We start from the raw sequence: 26,147 nt of genomic DNA on the forward strand, positions 1-26,147 counted from the left end.
AAGCGCGGCAGATTCGAAGCTCGACGGGGCGGGGCGGGGCGGGTTGTGAGGCGCCGCGCCGCTCGGGCGGCGGAAGTGCTTTTCGCCGGCACTTAGTCAAGGTGGATCCTCCTACAGCTGAGAAGGCTGCCCCACAGGGCGCAGGGAGACGTCCTCGGCCTCACTCCGGCCGCATTCCCTCGGCTCCGGGAGGCGGCGCCATGGACGAGGCAGTGGGCGACCTGAAGCAAGCGCTTCCCTGTGTTGCGGAGTCGCCCGCGGTCCATGTGGAGGTTCTGCAGCGCAGCGGAAGGTAAGCTATACACGGAGCCCGACCATGTGGGGCGCGATCCCACCACGCGTGGCTCCGAATGACACGACCTTACCCCAACTCTTAGGATCCCACCCCTCAGCACGGCCCCACTTCTCACGACCGGAGCAGCCTGACATTAACCCACCAAATATGACCGGACACGACTCCGCCCCACGTCAGTTGACCCTAATAGCATGATCCAAAACTTTGCCCTCCGTCCCACCACACGTTACTCTTTGAGTTTCACCTCTTACATTGCTGCATATCCTATCCAGACCCTACCACCGTCCCATACTATCTGGGAGGACACCACAGCTCTCATGTCAACTGACTTGACATGGAGCACAGCCTAACAATGAGTGATATGATGACCACCATGACAGCACCTGCTGAGCGACAGAGGTGATCTAGTCAATTAGGGGTGCAAGAAAGTGCAGTGTCAGTAGAGCAAGGAGGTGAATAAGTATTTCGTTTGCTAAGCCCGAATCTGGTGGCAGATTTCCTGTTACAGAGATTACGTATGTACTCCAGGTTAGACCCTACAGCTATGCATTTTCAGGTTTTCCTTAAAAGGGCTGCTAACATGGATTGAATGCTCATTATGTTTCAGGCTTATCCCAAACACTGAATTTTTATTAATTTTCATAATAGTATGTCAAAAACTAGTGGCACCTCCTTTTTCTAATTGGGAGCCTGAGGGTGGTTGATAGTGTGACTGTAGGCCTGGGTCCCTACAGTTGATCCCAAGACAGTACACTGCCAAACCTGATCTTGACTAGTGACTTTCTTGTGTATGTGTAAGTTCTGAGATAGGGAGAGAGAGCTAGAGAGCGAGCATATCTGTGTTTGAAACAAGTTCTTCTGTCTCAGCTCCCTGCATTCTGAAATTACAGCCAGACCTGGCTATACTTTAGTGTTTTTTCTTAACTAAGATTATTTTTTGTATGTTTTATTTATCTTTCTAGCACTGCAAAAAAAGAAGATATAAAGATGAGTGTTTACAAACTGCTCAACAGGCATAATATTGTATTTGGAGATTACGTATGGACTGAGTTTGATGAGCCTTTTCTAACCAGAAATGTTCAGTCGGTGTCTATTGTTGACACAGAATTAAAGGCTAAAGACCCTCAGGTAAATTCCTAATGATGGTAACTGAGCCCTTAGGGAGTATACGGTAATTTATAACTAATATTGACATTGATATTGGGTTATTTACCTATCTGTTGGTTTTGATGGCTGTTATGATCTAAGCAACAGATTCCATAAAGTCACTTTATGTAACAGATATCACATGGGAGGTTTAATAGTGAGGGAGAATCCAGAGGCTGCTTCTGGGTGAAGGGGGAGAGGGAAAAGCACAGAGAGGAGGGACTGCCTTTTACAAGGGGATATAGCACATGTGCATAGGAAGGTATGTGACTAGTGGCAAAGGTAGGAATGTGTAGCATCTTGGCAGCTAGTGTTGACTTATCCTGCTGCGGTTGGGTCCCTGATATCTGATTGCTAACAGTAGCTAGATAAGTTTTAGCTCTGTGTCCTAGAGCTAGGTGCTAGAGTAGGGACACTATGTGTCAGGATGCTCTTTACAGAACCAGGAACAAATAGGAATTAGAATTTCACAGTTGGAATATAGAGCTATAGAATTCCAAGCTGTGCCTGAGTACCTGAATGCCATTCTGTCCGTGTTGTGCTTGGGAGTGTATTAGGACAGTAGATTATGTGGAAGTCGGAAATGCTATAGTCTGTCTGTTTTATGGAAGCTCGTCATCTCATCTTGCATACAGATTGACTTGATCACTATCTTCTGATCACATTTATGGGAACTTGGGAGCTTTGTGTTAACAGTGTCGGTATACTAGGACGGTCTTTCACTAGAACAAAAACACTTGGAAGCGTATCCCTAAGGAAGAAGCTTCAGTGAGCACTATATGGTTCTTGCTTTCACAGTGAAATGATTTTGAGGGCTGGGAATGTAGCTGCTAGTGATAAACCTCTTGTCTAGTTTGCACCAGGTTGTTGAGGGATAGTTTTATGTACTGTGTATTCAGATGCTGATTGCTGTGCCCAGATCTGGTTACAGTCTGGTCTTTGGCTTTGTCACGATACTTGGAGCTTCTGTCTCGGTGATGTGAAAAAATTCTTTTCTGTCACTTCTGATTAGTTAATAAAGAGCTGATTCAGCCTATAGCTGGACAGAATAGAATAGGGCAGGACTTCCAATCCCAGTTAGGGGATTCCAAGCAAAAGGAAGAGAGAGGAGCAGAAAGGAAGAGGAAAAGGACCAGGAGGATTCACCATGAGGAGAGGATAGATGATTAGGAACAGCCAGGGCAAGACCAACTTGACAGGCAATGCTACAATACATGGCTAAGAAGTAAGCAGGCCAGCATGGTCTAGTCAGAATAGCATAGTATCTGCCTAGCTACTATTAGTGCTTGCAGCTTGTTAACAATTTTATTAAGTCTCCGTGTCCTTTAGTTGGGCACTAAAATGGGCTAGAAAAGGCATAGTTACTTGGGGGTAAAAGGAACGGAAGAACCCTCCCCCCCCCCCCGTTACATTTACATTTTAAGGTCCTGAGTTAAGTATTTTAGAAAGAAAATAAATACATAAATAGAAATAAAATAGAAGCTGGGCACTGGTGGCACACGCCTTTAATCCCAGAACTTGGGAGGTAGAGGCAGGTAGATTTCTGAATTCAAGGCCAGCCTGGTCTACAGAGTGAGTTCCAGGACAGCCTGGGCTATACAGAGAAACCCTGTCTCGAAAAACCAAAAAAAAGAAAAAGAAAAAAAAGAAAATAGGAATTTTATTTTGAAACATGAGCCTTAGGCCTAAAATTTTATTTCTGCCATGTGTGATGGTACCTGCCTGTAATCTCAGCACTCAGTAGGTAGAGGTGGGCGAATTTCTGTGAGTTCAAGGCCTGCCTCGTTTACGTAGGGAATTCTAGGCCAGTCATGACTGCATGACTAGACGTCATTCATTTGTTAAGACAGTTGTCCACTTGTATCAATACTAAAATATGATGTCCTTTATTTGGCTGGGACTTAGGCACTGTTGGGATGGAGTTCATCAGTGCTGCTGTGGAAGGCATACTACCACAGTTTCATTTTTAGGGTAATCTGAAAAGCTCCAACAACCTGACTACAGAGCTACTTACAAGAATTTTTCTTACCTGATAATGAGGTAGTTCTGTACATATGAATAAATGTGTGTTGCACATTGTTGCTAGCCAACATTCTGAGTTTATCTATCAAATATGATTGATGAAATAGATTTGATACATGTACAACAAATATGATATCACCATTAGAAAAGAAATAGATTACTTACTAATGGAAAAACATCTCCAAGCTGTGCTGGAGAGATGGCCCAAAGTTTAGACCACTTGTTGCTTTTGCAGAAAACACAGGTTCAGTTCCCAACACCCACATGATTGTTCACAACCATCCAAAACTTGAGTTTAGGGACCTGATGCCCTCTTCTAACTTCACAGGGACCCACATACATGCAAGGTGTGTGTGTATATATACATGGAAACAAAACACTCGTACACATAGTAAAATCAGTCTTATTTTTTTTAGTGTCTCCAAGCTATGATAAGTAGATAAAGGCCCAGGTAGACAACCATGTGTGGTTTCCAAACCCCTGCAGTCTACAGCATCACTTTTACCAAGCACTTAGTCTGGGAGCTGAGCCATGGTCAAGAGATCAGTACATCCATTAAATTACTTAAAATATCTCAGATCCTTAAAGGAGCTATTACTAATTAATTATTAATAATTATGTTGCATTAGAATATATCACAGACCATATTCTCTTTTTATGTGCTTTTGTCATACTAAAGTTCTCTGAATTGCACTTCAGTCACTTAGATGGAAACCAAATATTCTATAATATCTCTTTGTCAAACAACTACCCAAAGCTTAGAAATTCTCTGGTCTTGTCTTTTCCTCAGTTTCAGAGGAGTCATGACCATAATCTGGTTCATTATAAAGGTCTCAGAGAAGACAAGACCCAAAACACAATTATTGCTATCTCTATATACAGTCACAAGGAAAACACAGCATGATCATTTAAATAAAAAATTGCCAGTCCAATGAATTATAGCTGTAGGGATTTAAGGGAAAAATGAGGTTAGTAACAAAATAGCTTTGAAGACTATATGATAAAAACAGTTATATAATGGCAGATAGGCCATTTTATAAGACTATAGTAGCATGAACTCCATTCACCTCAGTGTTCATATTTGTTTACTCTCTAGTTTATATTATTTTTCTGGTTATTGATATGAGATGATAAAGTGGAGCACAGGCTCACATTGTAATTTAAAAGTCTAAAGTTAAAACGAAGATCTCTTTCATCATAGCTCCATGGCCTTTATCCCAAAAAGGGGGCACAGTTGGCATAGCCTATTTACCTCTAAACGAAGTGTAAGACCGAGCCTCCATTAGGCCACTTTGAATGGGGGGGGGGGGGGGAGGAAGGGAAGAGTAGTCCATTCGAGACACTTTGCTGCTGTTTGATGAAGTGGATGTTCCAGGCTCTGTGGACCTACTGGGTCCTTCTCATAATGACTGTCTTGTTGATAGAATGAGGGGGTGGAAGCTCAGCTTCTTACTGATACGCCCTGGATGTAATCTAGTGATAAATACTTAGGTTTTTTGGCTACATAGTTAAATCTAAAGTTGGCAGACAAATTACAAAATTAGTTGAGTTTTCTTATAGTGACAGAACATTGATTTAAGCAAAAAGTTAAGGATGTGTCACAAGAAAACAAGCCAATCTAAACTTTCTCCCAGGATCCAAATCTAGAACAATGACTCTTACAGTAACTACTGTAGTTTTAAGTCATTACCCAAGACAATGTGAAGTCCCTAGTGATACAAGTAAATGATAAATAAGCGAGGGAAAGATGCAGATATTCTTCGTAAATCTTGTAGCTTCCCTTCACGAGGTAGCATTTAAATCCACCTACCTAAGTCCTCATCTTTGGACCTTCTTTAGTATCCCTCTTCAAACGAGGTAACACAGAACTGGTAAACTAGAAAAGGAAAGACACTAATTTCTCAGTGGACATAAGTGACAGCATTCCCTTGGTCAAGGCTAAAGTCATCAGTCACAATGCATGTATCCTGTGCCTTGACATGATGTCATGGTGAAATTGCACTTTATTTCTCATTTTGAAACTAGGAATCCTACTCTGATTTTGGGGAGGAAACAAGATATTTGGCCATTCTAAATGAAGAACAGACATAAACATGGCCTACTGGGAAAAGAAATAGAAAGGAAAGTATGGATGTATTGAAAGCCATTTCTACTCAAACCCACTCAAATGACTGTATTACCTCTGAGTTTGGTTGTAGAGAACTTTCTTCTTTATGTAAATGTTGGTATTTTTCTCAATTGTTAACTTCACAATGGCAAAAAAAAGAAAGAAAAGAAAATCATGTGCCGGGAGTGGTGGCGCACGCCTTTAATCCCAGCACTTGGGAGGCAGAGGCAGGCGGATTTCTGAGTTCGAGGCCAGCCTGGTCTACAGAGTGAGCTCCAGGACAGCCAGGGCTACACAGAGAAACCCTGTCTCGAAAAACCAAAAAAAAAAAAAAAAAAAAGAAAAAAGAAAAAAAAGAAAATCATGTGACTATTAGTTGTGTTGGGAATGGTAGAGCACATCTCTTTAATCCCAGAGCTTGTGAGGCAGAAGCAGTCCCATCTCTGAGTTTAAGGCAGCCTGGTCTTCATAAAGCATTCCAGGAAGCCAGTCCTACATACCAAAACCCTGTTTTCAGGGTTGGCATGGTGTCAAGAGCCCGCCCGAAGGTGAGAAATGGATAAATACCTTAAGAGCTAATCCTAAATCAGAAAAGAAATGCTAGACTTTTCATCTAATCTGAGAACTATTTTTTAATAACAGTATGCCTCGATCTTTCTTTTGGACTTCGGCATATATGTACTACAAGTAAAGAAGGAGTGCTCTGAGTTGCACTGATGTGTTTTCTCTTTACTTCATCAACAGCCCATTGATCTGAGTGCATGCGCCATTGCACTTCACATCTTCCAGCTGAATGAAGAAGGCCCCAGCAGTGAAAATTTGGATGAAGAAACAGAAAATATAATTGCAGCGAGTCACTGGGTTCTGCCTGCAGGTACAGGATCCTGACAGTAGGGTAGAGGCAGAGGGAGGCAGCCAAAGAATGCATAAATCAAAAGCTTAAGACATAACTGAGGTATTCTATGCCTCTTAGTGAGAAGATTTGGTTCTTTGGTTTTGTAAGATTTTAGGATGCTTTATCCCTTTTGAAATAAATTAAAAGAATCTCACTCTGTTGGCTTTCTATTACTATAATAAATGCTTGAGACAATTAGCTAATAAGAAGAGTTTATTTTGGCTTACAGTTTTAATTCATGAAATAGTGGCTCCATTGCTTTGTGCCTTTAGCAAGGCAAAGTACCATATTGTGGAAGGGAAGGGTGGCAGAGGAAGCCTGTTCTCTTCATGGCCATATGAACTTAGACTGTTGTTCCTTTAGACAAACACCTCATTGTGTCTGACTAAGGATGTCAAGTGCCTGTTGGAACTGTTTAAAGCTTATTTTATTATTAATATAAAGGTTGTGTGTGTGTGTCTTTTATCTGAAAACTAAATGGTCAAAGGTGGGTCAAAAACCTTGGGTTGGGATTAAAAATTTCTACAACACCTACTCAGTTTGTCTCCTCTACCGGGCAGTCCTTGCCTGCTATGACAGTGCTTCTCTGAGGACTTTGCTACTGGGTCCCAACAGGTAGTAGCCAGGAATTATTAATTCAGTCACCAAGTTTTATGTTTCTACAATTTGTTTTTCGATTGTTTAAAACACACTTAAATAATAACTTAAAGGCAAGTCTAAGATGAAATAGAAATTGCAGTGTTCAGTGAAAACAAAAATACAGTACACCACTATTTATGGAAATACATTAGCCCAAAAAGGAAATTTATAGGCTTGCAATTGAAATAAATATCTTAGACCTAGACTTTTTTATCTAGAGACACAAAACTGGTGAAAAACAATAAACCCAGAGAAAACAAGAGGATGTAACAGAAATGGCAAAACTGAAACTATTAAACAATGAACTTTTCCTGGAAAACATTTTAGTGCATGGATATTTCATATGTGCCGATGATGGTTTTTGATGGGCTCAGCTCCGTTCCCCTCCCTCTAATTCCACCTCTATCCTCACCACCACTTGTGCATGTGTGGCTTTTTGTTGTTGTTGTTGTTGTTGTTGTTGTTGTTGTTGTTGTTGTTGTTGTTGTTGTTTTTCATAAGCCCACTGGATCCACTTGGTGCTGCATTTGCTGGAGCACATTTAGCCTTCCAGGGCCTGCAACCCTGAAGAAAACTGATTCTCCTTCACCTAGCAGCCATCAATTGCACTAATTCTGAGATAGAGGTGGAACTTCACAAGCCACATCCAACTAATTCTGTTAGGCTGCAACATCCACTAATTCTAGCTCTTAAAATTGTTTTCACTTCCTTGATGATCCCTAAGCCTGAGGGTACCATATGATATAGATGTCACATTTAGAGCTAAGAACTCCACAGTCTCTTATTCTCCACCTAGATCTGTTGTCTCCCTCTGTATGGCAGTTATATCAATTACAAAAAGAGGCTTCTCTCATGAGGGTCAAAAGATACACTAATCTCTGAGTGTAAAAGAACTCGGGGTGAGGGTTAGGGGGAGTTTATTACTGTGTCTACTTAACAAATAATATTAGGTTTCTCCCCTAGGCCTAAGACCTAGTCAGCCATGGAGTTTTAGTCCAGTTAATGATACTAGAATTGAGTTCAATCCTGTGGTTTGAGCTTTAAACACAATCAGAAAGTGGTTAGTTACTCCTATAACATATAGTCCACTAGTGCACCAATGGACATATCTTGCCAGGCCAGTCAGAACTTATTGTAGCTTCCAGGGTTAACAGCTGTGTAAAACTGTTGCTAACTTTCTCGCAGTATCATGCATAGAGCCTCCAGCACTGTGACAGCTAACCTGGAGGATAGGGAGAATTCATTTGTAAAAGCACCAGTCCCCAAACATGCAGAGTAGTTCATTTTCTCTCTTACATTGGGGATTGAACTCAAGGCTTCACATTAACTACCTCATAAGCAGCCTACCTCTGAGCTTCATGCCAGGTCTTTATTGTTTGTTTGTGAGAGAGTTTCACCCAGGCTGTTCTTGAACTCACTCTTAACCCTAACAGGCCTTGAACTTGTGATCCTCCTCCTTCCCCTTGAGCTACCAGACTGGTAAGAAGAATCCTTTTATTTCACTTATCTGTCAAAATTATTTGGCTGGCATTTATCTTAGATCTTTACTTTTAAGAAAAGTTGAGCTTTGGGTAAAAAGATAAACCACTTTCTGTATCAGTCTTGATCTGCAGTTGGAAAGCATTGGTCTCAAATTCTTCCTAAAATTGGGCTTTTTATCTTCTCTTTGACAGCTGAATTTCATGGGCTTTGGGATAGCCTCGTGTATGATGTGGAGGTCAAATCGCATGTAAGTTGCTGTACTTTTTTCAGAATATACTTATTGTCTTGCTCTCTAGCCTTGCTGTGTCTTGTGATTCAGGAGGGTTTTTGGAAATCTTGTCTACTAGTGGCCCACATCTGAGTGCCAATCCATCAGAGGTTCCCCAGCATAGAACTGATCCTTTCAGTGGAAAATGGTCAGAGACTAGCCCTATTGAGGGCATACTAGGAAACTGCCACTTGGCATCTGGAAGCCACCTTCTCAGGCTTCTGACAGATGTGTTATATGCATACCCCACTACCTCCTTTGTTGTTTTTATCTGATAAGTACTTTGGACATCTTAGTGTATGTTGTGGTTCTAAGTAAAAGTAATGATTGTTTTTCCTCTTAGAATGGTACCAACCAGGATTTTATCTTCTTACCTTTTAAAGGTGCCTTCTAGAACATGAGCAACTGATGGGAGATAGTCTCTGAATGTCAGGAGGTGCAGGCCTTCATAGCAGGCTTTTGGAAACCTTTGCCTTGCAGGTGCCTGATCTGCCTTTCTGCTTTTTCCCATTAGCTTCTTGATTATGTGATGACCACCTTACTGTTCTCAGACAAGAATGTGGACAGCAACCTTATCACCTGGAACCGGGTGGTACTGCTGCATGGTAAGGTGGGCGGATTTCCATGTGACAAAAAAGAATGGCCTAGAAATGACTTGTAATAATTTATATCTATTCCTTCTACAATGTTATAGCCCTTTCTTCTCTGAAGGAGTCAGAATTGTTCTTGAATGTTCCATATATGTGAAGCTAATTAGGTTCATTAAGGTCTGGCAAATTTGTTAGCTGACTTTCTCTTGGGGGCAACTTGTTTGCCTCCTTCTGACTATTCTTATATTAAATGATTGCCTATTTTCCCAACTGAACATAATTGCTTAGAATAAACACATCTACTTTCTTTTCTTTGTAATGGTTCCTGCTTCATTTCATGAGAGTGAACTACAGGAGCCCTGTTTTTAAAGAAATTCTGTCAGGTCCTTTATAAAGGAAATTGTTGATTTGCTCCCACTCCCATTGCTGTGTAGAGATGGAGCTGTATAGAGACAACACCCACAGCCAGGCGGTGGTGGCCACGCCTTTAATCCCAGCACTTGAGCGGCAGGCAGATCTCTGTGAGTTCAAGCTCCAGAACATCCAGAATTGTTACACAGAGGAATCCTGTCTCAAAACATCAGAAAAAGACAACACCCACATTGTAGCAAAGAAGTCTGTGTTAATTACCCTGGTTATACCAATTATGAATATCAGATTGCCCAACATCTTTTAAGAAGTATCATTTAAGGAGCTGGAGAGATGGCTAAGTAGTTTCGGAGAACTCTTGCTCTTGCAGAAGCCTGGGGTTCAAGTCCCAGCACCCACATGGTAACTCAAAACCATCTATAACTCTAGTTCTTGGGGACCTGATAAAACCTCTTATGCCCTGTGAAGGTCCTGCTTGCACGGGTTACATTTCCATGCAGGGTAAAAACCAAATACTCACATATATAAAATGTAAGTAAATCTTTGAGAGAGAGAGAGAGAGAGAGAGAGAGAGAGAACTGGCTGGTAGAGTAGACCTTTAATCTCAGCCCTTAGAGGCAGAAGAAGCTGGCAGATATCTAAAGTTTGAGGCCAACCCTGGCTTCATAGAGAGTCCTTGTCTCAAAGAAGAAAACAAATGTCTATGGATGTGGTTCATATTTAGAGGGTCAGTCCATTACCAGTTGTCTGTGCTATTTCAGTCCCCTTGAGGTACATACCCCAGTGACCTAAAACCACACTTCACCTGTTAAAGACCAGACCTTTAACAAATGAATCTATGTGGCATTCCAGGTGTAAATGTTGTTCTGGTGTTCTGGTCTAACGTGGGGTACAGGCCACCTTTGCATTACTTGTAGTAAAAGATACCACTGCAGGAGTGGTTTTGTACCTTCATTTACCAAGAAAGCTGTACTTGGCCTTTGTAACCTGCCTTGATGACTGTGCGCTTCATAAAGGAAGTGTGGAGACAAGGGCTGCTGTCACCAAGATGTAGACCAGATGTGTGTATTCAGTATGCCTAGAGAATTCAGAGCCAGAAAGCAGTATGTCAGCTAGGAGACCAGAAACAGGAGAGCTCATATTAGAGAAGTCCAATCGGGGCTACATGGTGAGACCCTAGAGCTTTTAAGCTATAACTTAACAATTAATACTTACAGTAAGAACAGTAATAGTACTTAACTCTGCTTAAAAGTAATATATATAGCACTGGCTTGAATATATTTCCTTGGCTATTACAGGTCCTCCGGGTACTGGAAAAACATCCCTTTGTAAAGCATTAGCCCAGAAACTGACCATCAGACTGTCAAGCAGGTAACTTTGGTGACAACAGAGAGGAAAGAAGCAGGCACAGGAGTTGCGACATTTATTTTCAGTCATGATTCATGAGTTCCTCTCCTTGGGAGTAGATCAGTTTATGCCTCTGTACCCAGCATGGTCTCATGTTTGATTCAGTCTTGTAAAGTATCCTTGAGGCTAATGGTGGCAGCCTCGCACTGTCCAACAGCATGTGTACTAAAATAAAGGTTTCTCTGCTCCTGGTGTCATGCTCATGGGTGACAGACAGGTCTAGATATTGAGCAGGTTTTCTGTCCATGTATTTTTATCATTTAGTAGGAAAAGGACGTTGATGTCCCTGTTGTCTTATCTTGCCACCGACCAGCCTCGGCTTGGAGAGGGGTTCCTGAGAGATGAAGTGTCTGAGAGTGGTGAAAACAAATGACTCAAAGTCAGATCATGGGTCCAAGCCTATGTCCTGCTGAGATGGCTTTCCAGACTCTCTGGTTGAGACAGCTAGGTTTCTGCTCTCTGCTAGTAAAAATTCTAAAAGCTTTCTGACCAAAGTCAGAAAAACTGCTATAAAAAATTCTTGAGTCTTCTGATGAGGTCAGAAATACTGTTTTAAAAAGTTCTAAAAGTAATTCTTGAGTTTTCCAATCAAAATCAGAAAGCCAAAAAAAAAAAAAAAATTCTAAAAGAGCTGTGTCTTCAGACAGGCTTCTCTAGATAGCTGCTAGAAAACATTCTAAAGAGCTGTGTACACTCCAACTAAAATCAGAAATCCTGTTAGAATAAATTCTTGAAGAGCTCTCACTAGAGGAAAAAAATTCTAAAAAAAAAGAACTGCTATCTGTGGAGACCAAAAGTCCAGTTTTTACATTTACATATCAATTCAGTTATTTAATCCAGGTTCCCTCTTGACCATCCCACAAATCACCCTTCCAGGACCCTTTGACTCTTAGGAAAAGAACAACAAAAACATTTTTTTTTTTTCTTTCTGTAAGGTTGCAAAAGAATTCAGAGATCTGCCTGCCTTTGTTAATTTATCTGGGTGTGACCTTGTCCTGAGATTACCTGGCTGACCTTGAACGCAAAAATCTGCCTGCATTTATAAGCATTAAGAAAGCTTAGCTGGGTAGAACCTTGCCTTGTGAACACCACTCACTAAATCTCTTTGTCTCCTTTAGTGTCTTCCTGAGCTGGCTCATAGTGCTGCTGCCTTTGTTACTTTAAATTTGTGAAGCCCCTCATATCATTCATATTGCATCCTTATATTTTTGCACAGTTGAGAAATTATATAGTTTCAAACTCATGCTTTTAGAATTGTTTTTCACGGCCTTAAGGGCGGTCTGGAAGGCCCGGTCGGTTACCATTGTGCTGAGACACTAACCACACCCTTGCCTCCCATATTCTTGCTGTTTCTGATTATTACCATGGAGTCATTAACTTTAACAGGGAGGACATTTCTCTTGAGGAATGTGAAAATAATGTGCATTATTATACAAACAAGTCTTATACAGCAGCCATCAGTACTCATGGAGGTCCACGCCTACTGACCCTGTCCCAGGGTTCATATCATTTCACTCTTACTAAGGCCATGCTGGACCCTACATTATCTGTCCTTCCTTGAGTTCTGTCTGTCTGAGGTCTTGGTTCTCCTCACATCTGATGACCATCTGATGATGACTTATTACATGGGAATCTATTCTTCAGCATGTGAGACTGCTTGCTGTGTTGTGCACAAACCATCCATGTACTTTACCCTTTTATTTCAGCTTTTTACTTTAAAATGTGCTTTACTTTATTTTAATGTGTATACATGTTTTGCCTCTGTGTATATCTATGCACCATATGTGTGCCTGGTACCCAGAGAAGCCAAAAGAGGACATCAGATCCTAGGGAACTGGAGTTTCAGATGGTTGTGAGCAGCCATGTGGGTGCTGAGAATCAGACCCAGGTCTCTGGAAGAGCAGTCAGTGATCTTAACCTCTTAACCATCTCTCCAGCTCCTCTTTTTTCAGTTTAAAAAAAAAATCTGTACTTAATTTTAAATAGTTTCTCTTGCTACATCCTTAAGTTCATATATTTTTTTGTAGTGTCTAGATTATTCTCAATCATTTATTTAGTTCTTTTTTTTTTTCTCACAATGTTTTCTTTCTCTTAAAGATTTCTTTTGGTTCTTCTTTGTGTTCTTCCTTCTTTTACATGTTGTTAAAGTCCTGAATCAATTTATATGGCTTTTTAAAAAGAATGTTCTTACCTATCACTTGCATTGTTATCTCTGTTGTCTGACTTCTCTTCTGTTTTCGGGCCACTTGGTTCTTCCTCCTGGCATGTGTGCTGTCTTCATTGTCCATCTGAATGGAATTGAAATCACTTAGAAGATAAGTGTCCGTCTGTCTTTGAGGGAGTTTCTAGAGAAGTTTAACAAAGAAAGGAAAGCATGCCCTAAATTTAGGTGACACCCTTAAGCTAGTGACCCGATCTGACTAGAAAGGGAAGAGAAAGCCAGCTGACAGGTAGCCTTGTTTCTCTGCTTGTAGTTGATGCTGTGGGCAAAGCCACTCCTGCCATCCTGCCTCTTCTACCTTGATGGACTGTGTACCTTAGAACTACGAGCAAAATAATGCCCTCCTCCCTTAACTTGTGTCTTGTCAAGTATAGGGTCACAATAATGAAAAACCAAATTCAGCGTTTTGGGTGTTTTTTACGTAAATACTTAACACTGTGTTTAAAGGATCTAGAGTTTTACATCTTAACTTTGAAATCTGGCTAGGTCTGTAGCCTTTTCAACTACAGATACCTCTCCTCAAAACTAGCCTTGATTTCCTCAGCTCCACAGTGTCTAGCTTCCCTTAGTTTATAGTTGGAAGAGGCCTGATGGACAGCCAGGGTCGTCGCTTTTAGAGCATTTCCCTTGGGAGTCACTTTCTTCCCCGTCTATTCAACAAAATCCTCAACAAAATTCAACAAAAATGTCACTGTTTTTGATCTTGTCCAATTTTTCATTGCCAAAAATAATGTATGTTTGGCTTCTACTACTCCAGTGTGAAGCAGGACTCCTATGAGATACACTGGTATATGTCTACATTGTTTCTTTAGAAGTGTCTCAGTATGTTTACAAACAGAGAATACTTTATTTTCACCAGTTATATTTAGCAACTTGGCCCTATTCTAATAGATTAAATTACATCTTTTCTTTAAAGGCCTCCAAAGGCAAGTTTCCTAGCATACCAAAGAGGCAAAATATTCTTATAAGAAATCTAACTTTCACTTAGAGAAATGTGGGAATTTGTGTTTATCCTGTAAGTTAGAAGTGGCATATACATATATACATACACATAAATAATTTATATGTAAATTATTTTTTCTTCTACTCTGTTAAATATGTTTTATAATTAATTTTTCTTAATAGTTACCTCAGTCTCTTTGCCATCCCTTTGCCGTGTTGTTTTTAACGCCCTTCTCTATACTTTGTAAGCAGTAAAAGTAATCCGTGCTCTGGTTTCAAAATGGAATGCTACTGGTGCTTTTTAAAAGCAAGAAATTCTTCTGTGGACCCATGACCTGAGAACTATAAAGCCTGATCTTCATAGAGTTCTAAGACAGCCAGAGCTATATAAACTGTTTGAAACGGGGGTGGCAGTGTTGGGGGGGGTGGGTATTGGGGGAGATATGTCCTAGGAGCCTGTTCTCTCCTCTTGCATAGTGAGGCTCAGTGTGTGCTATTTCTGGGCAGAGGGCGGTGCCATTTTAGACTTTCTCTGATTAAGAGCATTAGTGAGTTTTGACCCTTTAAGCATCCCAAGATTTGAGTAGGAAAAGGCATTGTCACACCACTTTGGGGTTTGTGGAAGGAAAAACAACTGTGTAGATACTGCCAAAATTTCTTGATGCTTTTTATTTTATTCACTATATTGGAAATAAAAGTTATAAGCAGATTAAAATGAGAGTTTTTGCTACTTGATTCCAATGGGAAAACTTGATTTACTTTTATCTGGACCTGGTAGTTACATCCTATTAGGTTTTCTACAATTATTAATTATATGGAGCTGCATATTGTTAGGAATGGGGGTCGGTCTCAGACTGTGGGCAGTGGAGGAATGCAGTGTCAAAGGCATAGTTTCCTTACCTCTCCTCTCATCATCTTAGGTACCGATATGGCCAGTTGATTGAAATAAACAGCCACAGCCTATTTTCTAAGTGGTTTTCAGAAGTAAGTATTAAATGTTTTAATTGTTGATATTGTCAGACATAATTGGAAAACAGTGTCTTCTGTCTAGACCAAACATTGCAAACACAGACGCTTCTGGAAAGAGGTAGGTGAAATACCTAACTATGGTCAGATATGGACTCTAGAGCTAGAGGAAACCCTTCAAGGTCATATACCAGACCTCTGATTGAGTAGGGCAAGACACGCACAAGACATTCAACAAGTACCAGATTCTCTGGTCTCATTTAGACTGCCCTTTTGCCAAGAAGCCTTCATGCTCTTGTACTCTGGATCTGAACTACCCCAGTTCGATGTTGTGGGTGGACCTGAGTCCTGAAAGCCTGTGTGTCCAAGCATCTCATCTCAGTCTGCTCTTAGGAAGGTATTAAGGCAGTGTACAGGCAACTGGGAGCAGAGTGCCTGTCGTTTTCCCTCATCAGTTTCTGTATTGCTATCAGTGGTTTGCCTTGTTGCACTCTGTCTCCCCGAGCAACAACAGATGCAGTCTCAGATATCCACATCCAAGAATGCAGTAGCATTTGTGCTAATCTCTAGAGCAGCTCTAGATCTTGTCTCATGTTGGGAGTTTTCTGAGGGTTCATCAGAGAGGTGACCACAGTTGTGATGCTTTTGTGCTGCTGTATCAATTGACTACAAATTAGCACCACTAATAAGAGTACTTTGGTTTTAGAGTGGCAAGTTGGTAACTAAAATGTTCCAGAAGATTCAGGACTTGATTGATGATAAAGAAGCTCTGGTGTTTGTTCTGATTGATGAGGTAGGCACTCAAAGAAAGTCAGTCTTTGCCTGAATTGCCTCTTGCTATTACTGCCTGATCCCTCTCACTTGGTCTGCTGTGTTGCAAGCTCTTTCTATGGTTCTGTTCCTAGCACCCCATGCATTGAGCTTCTAGGAGCAGCAACACACATAGACACATACTTTTCATTCAATCAATTGACACAATCCTTAATTGCCTGTGAAGTGCCAGGCACTCTTCCTTTTGACCTGTTACTCTGTCCCCACAGGTGGAGAGTCTTACAGCTGCTCGAAATGCTTGCCGTGCAGGTGCAGAGCCATCAGATGCTATCCGTGTAGTCAATGCTGTGTTGACTCAGATTGATCAGATTAAAAGGTAACACTGGGATAAATAGTGCATGAGTATGATGGAGAAACATGATGAGCACATAACCTTAAAGTTGCTCTCCAGCAGCTTGATGACTTTATAATCATTTCCCTCACCTTGGCTTTTGCTGCCAGTGTCTCCCTACAGTCTCCAAGGAAGGCGCCTTCCACAGCCTGTCTGAAGCCATCACCACTCTATTTTCCAGCATCACTCCCAGTTCTGAATGCCAGATTCCAATAATAGACCAGAGAAACACTAAGCCTCAAACCATTCTTACCTAGGTCCTGTGTTGAACGATCAGCTTTCTACCTCATACTGACAGGCTCTGCACTCCTGGGGTCCCCTTTTGCCCTGATGGGCTTCCCACCTGCCTGCCTGGAGTACCTCATTATGTTGGTTGTCTCCCCTCCCCACCCCCCACCCCAGCCCCCGCCACCAGAAGAGGCAGTCATCATCTTCTTCTCATTAGTTAAAAGGTGTTGTGGGTCAGAAGGCCACTACCCCATAGTGTCCCTTTTGCCTGTATTAAGCTTAAGGCTGATAGTCTCCATTGCCTCAAGTTCCTCACTAAGGCTGTAGATAAGGTGGTCAGGAGTATTGCACAAAGTAAGATCTTCCCCAAAGCTCAAGTAGGTGAGTCAACAAGTCCAGTAGAATATACCACAACTTTCCAGACGCAGATGTTTTGGGAGTATCTGTTGAACATAGACCTGTTACAAGCCGGGAGAGCCTGACTAAGAGGTCAGGGCTCTCAGGATATAAAGGCTGTATTGGAAGGTTACTCTGGCATAAAGCACAGCCACCAAAATAAAGCTAGCTAGGCCCTTCTACTCATGGACCGACTGTCCCTCCTACCATGTGCCTCCCAAATAGGGCAGAACAGAACTGAATCTTTAAAGCACATTGTGTGTTGGGAGCTGTTTGCCACTTCTGAAGAAGAGAAAAAGAGAGAGAAAAGGTCTGCCTGCCAGGCAGAGTCAAGGCAGGTCAGGGCCTATTGGCAGATTTCCCAACCTGCTGAGGCTTGGAAGGATAAGAGGAGGTGCACCTGAGGCTCAAGGCTAGGAGCTGAAGAGTCTGTTGACCTTGGTGGAAAGAACAGAGGTTTGAGGGGATAGAAACAAATATCTTGTGTATATTTTAGGAAATTGTTTCTGTTAGCTTGTGTGGCTTTGCCTCCCACGGTACTGAAGTATAAGAAGGCTATGAGAAATACACTTGTAGCTGGCATGGTTATTAACCGAGCAGCCCTCCATACCTGTCTCTTGTATATTCTTTCTGTCTTTCCTGTAATCATCCTCACTCCCCCCTCAGAGGACTCTCTGACTTTGCACTGGCAGGACTGGTGCACTTGTGCCTAGTTCTTTCTTATTCATTACAACAGGCATTCCAATGTGGTGATTCTGACCACTTCCAACATCACCGAGAAGATTGATGTGGCTTTTGTGGATAGAGCTGACATCAAGCAATATATTGGCCCACCCTCTGCAGCAGCCATCTTCCGAATCTACCAGTCTTGTTTAGAAGAATTGATGAAGGTACCTTTGTTTATTTCACTCCTGACTATTACTATATTTCTACATGTTAGTAGTTAATTGGGATAGCTTAATATATACTAGTTCTAATTGGCATTTTATTATAGGCTTCTCACTTTGTAAATTATAGTTATGTTATATCTAGATTATGCCTGCTGGCTCAGTATTTTTGATTTTTATTTCCTTTAAGAGTTAAAAAAAAATTGAATAAGCCTGTAAAATAATGGTTTTGTATAGCACTTTTATACATATATGTCATTGTGCCATACTCTTAACAATGTTTCTGTTCTTCTGGTACTCTGTGATTAACACTTTTCAGTATTTGAGGTATCAGTGTGTAGAAGGTTAGTGAGAGGGCTGTAGGCAGACTGTTATACACATCCTTGTTCTAAGCCAGCAGGAAGACTATAAAAGTGACCAGTCTCTTAATCTGGTCAAAAGAACAATGAAAACAATGAAACAATGAAAACAAAGAACAATGAAAGTCTTGCTTCACAGAGTACACTGACTGAAGGCCAGAGTTTTCAGAATACCATCAGACTGAAAGTTACAGTAACTGAAGTTTACAGACCTATGACTGACTGAGAGCTGTGGTCCTCAGACTGCATCTGATAGTTCATGCTGCAAGAACATTCTTTTGAGTATAGAATGTAAGGAACTTGGGCAGTAACCAAGCAAGCCAACAAGTAGAGATTTATAATAGTTGCTGTAGTGGAATTGTTCCCTGCCCACAGAGTGCAGTTATCCTCAATGGGTCCTGTAGCCAATGCCTGACACTTCATAAGATAGTGGGCCCTGCTGTTCTTACCAAGAATAGCTTGGTCACTTTTGGACAGGAATAGGGAGCTAGCTCAGCCAGGAGCCCAGTCAGGGTGCTCAAGTTAACATTGTTCTGGCATTGGCAACTTATCCTAGCTGCAGTGGGTGTGGGGCACCTATGTGAAGCTTCTTCACCACCAAAGAACGTATCATGATGCAGGTCCAGTGAGGAAGCTGGGTGTGTTAGAGGTCAAAGACACCTTTGATGTGTTTTCAGCCCTCATAATGGTACATTTGTCACTTGTACCATGAATCTAGAGTGTTCTGAGGTTTAGCTTAGAGGTACAGGTTTTGGAGGTAGCGGAAACCAGTTTCTTGCTTTAGTCATTTTCTGAAAAATTTAGAGTTTGGGAGATGATTTATTGGATAAATTGCCTGCCAGCCAAGCATGAGGACTAAAGCTCAGGTTCCCAGTACCCACATAAATGTGACAAACCTGCCTATACTCCCAGGAGTTAGGAGATGGAGATGGGATCCTTGGAGGAAGCCTACTAGCTAACTAGTCAACTAGCCTACTAACTAACTAGCCTACTAGCTAACTAGCCTACTAGCTAACTAGTCAAATTTGCAAGCTCTGGGTTCAAGAGAAAGATCTTGCCTTTTTTCCTGCAAGATGGAAAGCCATTAAGATATCAGCATCTGGCCGAATATATACTGATCACGCATATACATGCATGCACACCACATATACATATACAGAAACCTCTTTCCTTTTTTACCCACAAACCTCCAAAGTATACATAGAAAGGCTCTGTGGAAGCAGTCAGTGCCATTCTGAAGGCTTAGTGCAGCAACTTGACAAAGCCTCTAATCTGTAAGGGAGAGCTCCAGGGACCTCCTGCCTTATCTGTCATTCTAATAAACTAGTCATCCTTGAAGAACAGGCTGAGAGTCTTCTTTTGAGGACAGCTGTGGTCCTGGCTCTGCAATCCAGTTCTGCTTCTCCAGGTTTGACACATAGAACTAAGGCAGCAGCTTGCTTAATACCACCCATCACAGCCCCCTACCCATTTCCCCAGCCCTGACATGAAGCCAAGAAATACCTTGGCCAAAAGCTCAGCATCTGGCTGGCTGCTGGCTCTGAGCCATGCTTAACTATCTGCACACTGATCTTTGAAGAAACACGGGTATGTTGGGAAAGAACATTAAAGTATGCAGAGCTGTGTTCTAGTGCCTGTATTTGAGTGATTGTTTTGGACTTAGGTAAGTCATGACAGTCTGTGATCACCCTAGAAGTACTAGTCCTTTTGCTCATGGTTCATCTACTTTGTGTTATGTGGATTCTGTCATAACTGTGCTGCTTTTGTCCCCCAGTGCCAGATCATATATCCTCGTCAGCAGCTGTTGACCCTTCGAGAGCTAGAAATGATTGGCTTCATTGAAAATAATGTATCAAAGCTGAGCCTCCTTTTGAGTGAAATTTCAAGGTATAAACTGATGTCTTTTTTGTTTTGTTTTGTTTTTTTTCAAGAGAGGGTTCCTCTGTTTAACAAGCCCTGGCTGTCTTGGACTTGTTTTGTAGATCAGGCTGGACTTGAACTCTCAGAGTGCTGGGATTAAAAGCATGTGCCACTATACCCTGCCTGGTATTATTTTTTACCCGAGAAAAATCACTTGCTGAGGTAACTAGGTATTGTGATTTTCTTTGTAGGCCAGAGAAGGCTCTGGAGGTGAGCTATCCAGGCACTGCAAAAGTAGACATGAGTAGCTGACAAGGGCAGCAGGGGCCTACAGCTCGTAGAAGGGAAGTGACTTAGAGTTGCAGAACATCAGGAGGCTTCTGGGCAGTGTGTTGGCAATATGTGGGAAATGGAGTATTTCCCACAGATCAGTGTGATATGCTGGAGAAGCAGAACAACCATGCTATGAACTGCACTTTCTGGCCAATTTGGACTTTATTCGGAAGCCATGGAACATGTGTAAGATTTTGAGTGAAAGGCTAACATGAAGAATGCCATGTTGTTAAATCAATAAGAAGGAATACAGTTCAGAGATTTCTGTAAAAATTTAAGACATAGTGACCTGGTTGTGGATTCTGCTGGCAGCTTTGTGCCACCATGTTCTGCTCCACACCTGATGCTCTTCAGTGGGAACTTGGCCCTATAGTCTCACTTGGAGCAGGAACCAAAGATGACAAATCATGTTGGGGTAGAGAGAGGACAACAGTCTTTGAGGCCAAGACTGTACCCAGGGTCACACAGAAGCTTATGCTTTTGGGTTGCCTTGGCCAGCCTTTGAGTTTTGCTTCACCATAAACAGGAAAATCATCTCTGAATTGTGTACATTTGTATATGAAGTTGATATCTATGAATATGATTATTTTCATACAGGAAGAGTGAGGGCCTCAGTGGCCGGGTCTTGAGGAAACTCCCTTTCCTGGCTCATGCACTCTACATCCAGGTAAGCTTCCCTTTGCCCTGTGTAGTCCCTCACTTACACTGCTCACAGGATTCTGGGATAGTGTCTTCGTTTCTTTTCCAGTTGCTGTGGTAAAACATTATTTACAACTTAATGGAGAAAGTTTATTCTAGCTCACAGTTCAAGACTACAGACCATCATGGGGTAGAAGTCAAAGCAGCAGGAACTTGAAACTGCTGGTCCACAGTCAAGAGGCAGAGAATGAATAATAAATAGATGGTGCTGCACAGTTCCCTTTCCCATTTATACAGTTCAGGACCCCCAACCAAGAAGTGATGCTACCACAATGGCCAGGTCTTCTTACCACAATTGATGTCATTGGGATATTCTCTAAAGACATGCCCAGAAACCTGTCTCCCAGGTGACTTTAGACTCTGTCAAGATGACAATACTGTCCGTCATAGACACAGCAGGTACTTGGGAAGAAATGACTCTTGTAGGTGTCTGCTCATACGTGCACACCTATACATATGCAATGCTCGCAGGTATACATGTACCATCGTACATCGGGGAACTTGTGTCTAGAGCCCATCTCCTCCTCCTCGGTACCCGTGCCCCAGGAGCCTGGTTCTGCTCACACTCAGTGATGACCTGGAATCACTCCTTTAGCTGCCCAGGACCAGGCCCCAGCACAAGCCCATCAGCCACACAGTTCTCTTAAATCCTGGTATTCTGCAGGGCCAGTGGTATGTACACCTGCTGTGTAGGTGTGGCCTTCAGTAGGGCCCTGCTATTATGAGTGCTTTGACACAAAAGGGAGAGCTCGGTGTTGAGCTCTATAGTAATTCTCAGTTGTACAGCATCAGTGTTAGACCTCACAGTGAGCTCTTTGCAAAGAGTTCCAAAATGCCAGAGTTTGAGGCCCCATGTTCTGTTCCCAACAGCTTCACAGGGATGAGTGCTGGTCTCCCCTGCCTAGGAAACAGTGGATTACATCTTTTACAAACCACATCTGGGTTCCCTGCTGTGGTCCTGAGAGGTCCTGGTCTTGTCTCTCCTACATAGAACTGTGCCTCTTCCTAATTCCACAAATGTATAGATGGTAACTGTCACGTAGCCCTACTAAAGCACAGGTCCACTCAGTAATGGTCATTTCTTTTCAGGCTCCCAGCGTCACCATCGAGGGATTCCTCCAGGCCCTGTCTCTGGCAGTGGACAAACAGTTTGAGGAGAAAAAGAAACTTTCAGCTTATAATTGATCCCAGACATCCATATCTATGGTTTTCAATGGACAAGTAGGAGGTGATACTGTCTACCTCACAGTGTGCATCAGAAATTACACTAAGCCATGTAGGTCTGCAGGCCAGACAGATGGGTGTGCAAACTTTGTCAAAAGGACTATGTTTGTGTTATTTTACAATGCACATTTAAAAGGGAACTGCCTATCTTTTTCACTGTTTTTAAAAGACAATTCCAATCTGTTTGCATCTGTGAAGCCCCATCCTGACTCTAGCCTGTCAGACACAAGATGTTAAAATTTGTTTAAAATAAAGGGAGACCGAAACAGCTATCGTAGAATGAGAGGGATGCTTGGTAACGCCGTTACAGCATTGAAAGATAGAGTCTTTGCTCAAGCTAGAAGCGAGCAGTTACTTTCTGGCATGAGTCTGCTCTGGTTAGCACAAGATGCTATGTAATGGGTGAGAAAGACAAGTTCCTATGGTACAGAAACTGAGAAAAAGATTGCAGATAAGAAGATAAAGACTTCTTTGGTCGTGATCAGATACTGTGTTCACAGGAGCAGTGAGTACTTTCTATGGTCAAGTGAATCAGGCAATATGTGTTTTGTTTCTCCAGTAATTTTACTTCTATTTCAATTGAAAATTCATGTTACCAAATATAAAATAAGTCACTATGTGTTACATCTCACAGAATACCATGTTTTACTTCATCTTCTGCTAAAAGTAGTTTGTCATTAATACTTTGTACATGAATACACTTTTAAATGGAATGCTGCCTTTGTCATAGAACTTTTTGTAATATTAAACTTGTTTTCAGAATGCTCTTATTTTTATTCTAACGTCTGCGTCAAGTGCTGTGAGTTTTACTAACGACTGGCATATTCACACAGAATTGTGTTCACAAGAGCTCATGGTACAGTTGTATCATTGGCAGGAGCTCACCCACTCTGCCAAGCAGGTTTGAGGGTAGTACTTCTGAGACACCTCAGGCCATGGCTACTGCCTAACTACTAAACTCTGCCTCCTGTTACAGGGCATTGAAAGCAGAGCCCTGCTCTTTGATTCCTTGACTCCCAAGTGTGCTTGGCTTTACTTCCTCTTTTGAAGCTAGGGACAGGGCTATGGCTGGAGTCGTGGGCCACTTCCTGCTTCTCTCTATGCATCCTTCCTATTGATCTGTGCTTTCAGGGTTTTCATCTGACCCACGCGGTTTCATGATTCCCAGTATTTATTCCCCTTTTTGGAATAAATTTGTCCTTTGTTGTTCTGACTGTTCTCATTCATGTACTTGCAAAAGAAGTGTCTAAACCATTCCCTTACTTTATGAGTTATCTCTAACAAACTGGAAAGAAGGAAAAAAGGTTAACAAGAATTCTATACAAATTCATGAAAAAAATTTGTCAGTTCAAAAAAATAGCATAGTCTTGATACAAAAATACAGAAAACTTCAGCCATTCTCATAAATATACAAAACTTTTCATAAAATATTAGGAAATCAAAAGGAGGAACAACAAAAATCAAGGGTAAACCAAAGCAGGCTACCCTGGACTTTTATATCTAGGTTTTGGTTTTTGAGATGGTCTCACTATGTAGATTTGGTTGGCTTGGAACTCAGAATGTAGACCAGGCTGGCCTCTGCTTCCTGAGTGCTAGGACCACAGGAATGAGCCATCATTTCTAGGTTCCCTAGATTTTGTTTTGTTTTGGTTTTTGTTTTGTTTTCGAGACAGAATTTCTCTGTATAGCTCTGGCTGTCATGGAACTCACTCTGCAGACCAGACTGGCCTTGAACTCAGAAATCCACCTGCCTCTGCCTCCCAAGTGCTGGGATTAAAGGCGTGCACCACCAGTGTCTTGGTGTTTTCTTAGGCTGGCTAGAAGTCCTCCTATCTCCTGTCTTAGATCTGATGTTACAGGAATGTATGGACTGTCAGGTTTGTTATGTGGGTCCTAGGATCTGGACTCTGATTTTCTTGACTAGTAAGTGCTTTTAAAAAAAAAAAAAAAATAATAATAATAATAATAATAATAATAATAATAATAAAAATAAAGCTTATTACTGATTCTGTGTAAGTTTGACTTCATGCACCCTAGTCCCACCTATCTTGCCATCCTTGCAACCCCCCCAAAAGAAAATAAATAAATAAATAAAACCTAGAAAACCTCTCTTCATAGAAGCTATAGAGTGTCAACAGATTACCCTTTTGTCCACACATCTTTATTTGCAAATGTTCACTGCAATGAGTCATTGGTCTGGTTCAAGGCCTCTGGCGTCTGCTACACCATCAATATTAGATTCTCACCAGTACTCCTCTTGGTTATGTTGTTGCCTGTGTCATGGCCTCAGGTGACAGGGCTGGGTACTCACAGCAGGCCACCTTTAAGGGCATAGGTGTAAGGCTTGACTGACTCATCAATGTCCATACCACTGAAGACAAGACTTCTTCCTCAACAGCCATTGGTTGTCATTAGGTCTGGGCAAGGATGAGCTCTGAGCTCCTTCTCCATCCATAACTGAATGTTCAGGGCCCTAGTCTTATACAGACCTTCTGCAGGCAATCTCAGCTGCTGTGAATTTGTGAGTGTCATGACTATGCCATGCCTATAAGACAACATTTCACAGACCTTTGAGTTTCTTGAGTATTAAAACCTAGTGCACTTTGCTATATTGAGGATGTGTGTGTGTGTGTGTGTGTGTGTGTGTGTGTGTGTGTGTGTGTGTGTATTCCAAAACCCTACTTGAGAAACATGAACCAGCAACCTGCTGAAGAAGCAGGTTGAACCTGGGTAGAATCCAGAGGTACAGACCAACAGGTAGATTACAGAATCCTTTTGGTTTCCCCTCATCAGTGCAAATCTCAGTGTTTATTATCTCTGCCTACTGCTTTTAGACTTGGCCTTATTACAGTACATTATTTGGATTCTGATCTTTCAAAAGTTTATTTTTGTGTATCTGTAAGGGTCTGTGCCAGATGTGAGTGTATTTTGAGTGCCAGGATATAATGAATGTCAGCCATGTCTGGATAACCAGCATAGGCAGGTTCTAATGCAGAAAGGACTGATGGTTCTTTTTTCATTATTATTATTATTATTATTATTATTATTATTATTATTAATCTTTTTACATCCCAATAACTCCCTTGTCCTCTCTCAGAGAGTCCCTCTCCTGTCCCCCTCCTCCTCTGAGAGGGTGGGGACCCCCCCACCATCCCCACCCCCACCCCATCCCTCCAACCCTGGCATATCAAGTCTGTCAGATTAGGCATATCCTCTCTCACTGAAGCCAAGCAAGACAGCCAAGGAACATTTTGGGTAGAAAGTTTGTGAGTGGGTTGGTGTTATCTCTCCACTGGGAGTCTTGCCTGGCTGCAGGAGGTGCCCTCTTCAGATTCCATATCCCCACTGCTACGAATCTCAGCTAAGGTCACCCACATTGACCCCTGGGAGCTTTTCCCATCCCTGGTCTCTACCACTTCCTAGAGATGCCCCCTCCCCCACCTCCGGCAGCTGCACATGTCCATTCATTTTCCTGGCCTTCTGGCACTCTCCTGTTTCCCCAGACTTGATCCTGGTCCCCCATTCCCCTTTTCATCCCCTCTCTCACCCATCCTCCCTCTGCCTCCTGTGACTATTTTATTCCCACTCTGAGTGAGATTCAAACATCCTCACTTGGGCCTTCTTGGTTAGTTTCGCTGGGTTTGTGTAGT

General features: G+C 41.9%; 1 protein-coding gene across 1 annotated transcript; it reads left to right on the plus strand.

Annotated features, from left to right (window-relative positions):
- The first annotated feature begins 2 nt into the window (after window positions 1-2).
- On the plus strand, window positions 3-23,259 carry Trip13 (thyroid hormone receptor interactor 13). Its single transcript, XM_034523431.2, has 13 exons — window positions 3-292; window positions 1,258-1,423; window positions 6,315-6,444; window positions 8,778-8,833; window positions 9,369-9,459; window positions 11,112-11,184; window positions 15,304-15,367; window positions 16,056-16,142; window positions 16,390-16,496; window positions 17,872-18,025; window positions 20,156-20,268; window positions 21,172-21,241; window positions 22,363-23,259. Exons 1-13 carry the CDS (start codon window positions 201-203, stop codon window positions 22,456-22,458), a joined length of 1,299 nt encoding a protein of 432 aa, XP_034379322.1. The 5' UTR covers window positions 3-200; the 3' UTR covers window positions 22,459-23,259.
- Window positions 23,260-26,147: the final 2,888 nt, after the last annotated feature.

The sequence above is a fragment of the Arvicanthis niloticus genome, chromosome 19 (assembly GCF_011762505.2).
Source record: "Arvicanthis niloticus isolate mArvNil1 chromosome 19, mArvNil1.pat.X, whole genome shotgun sequence".
In the NCBI taxonomy this organism is placed as follows: Eukaryota; Metazoa; Chordata; class Mammalia; order Rodentia; family Muridae; genus Arvicanthis; species Arvicanthis niloticus.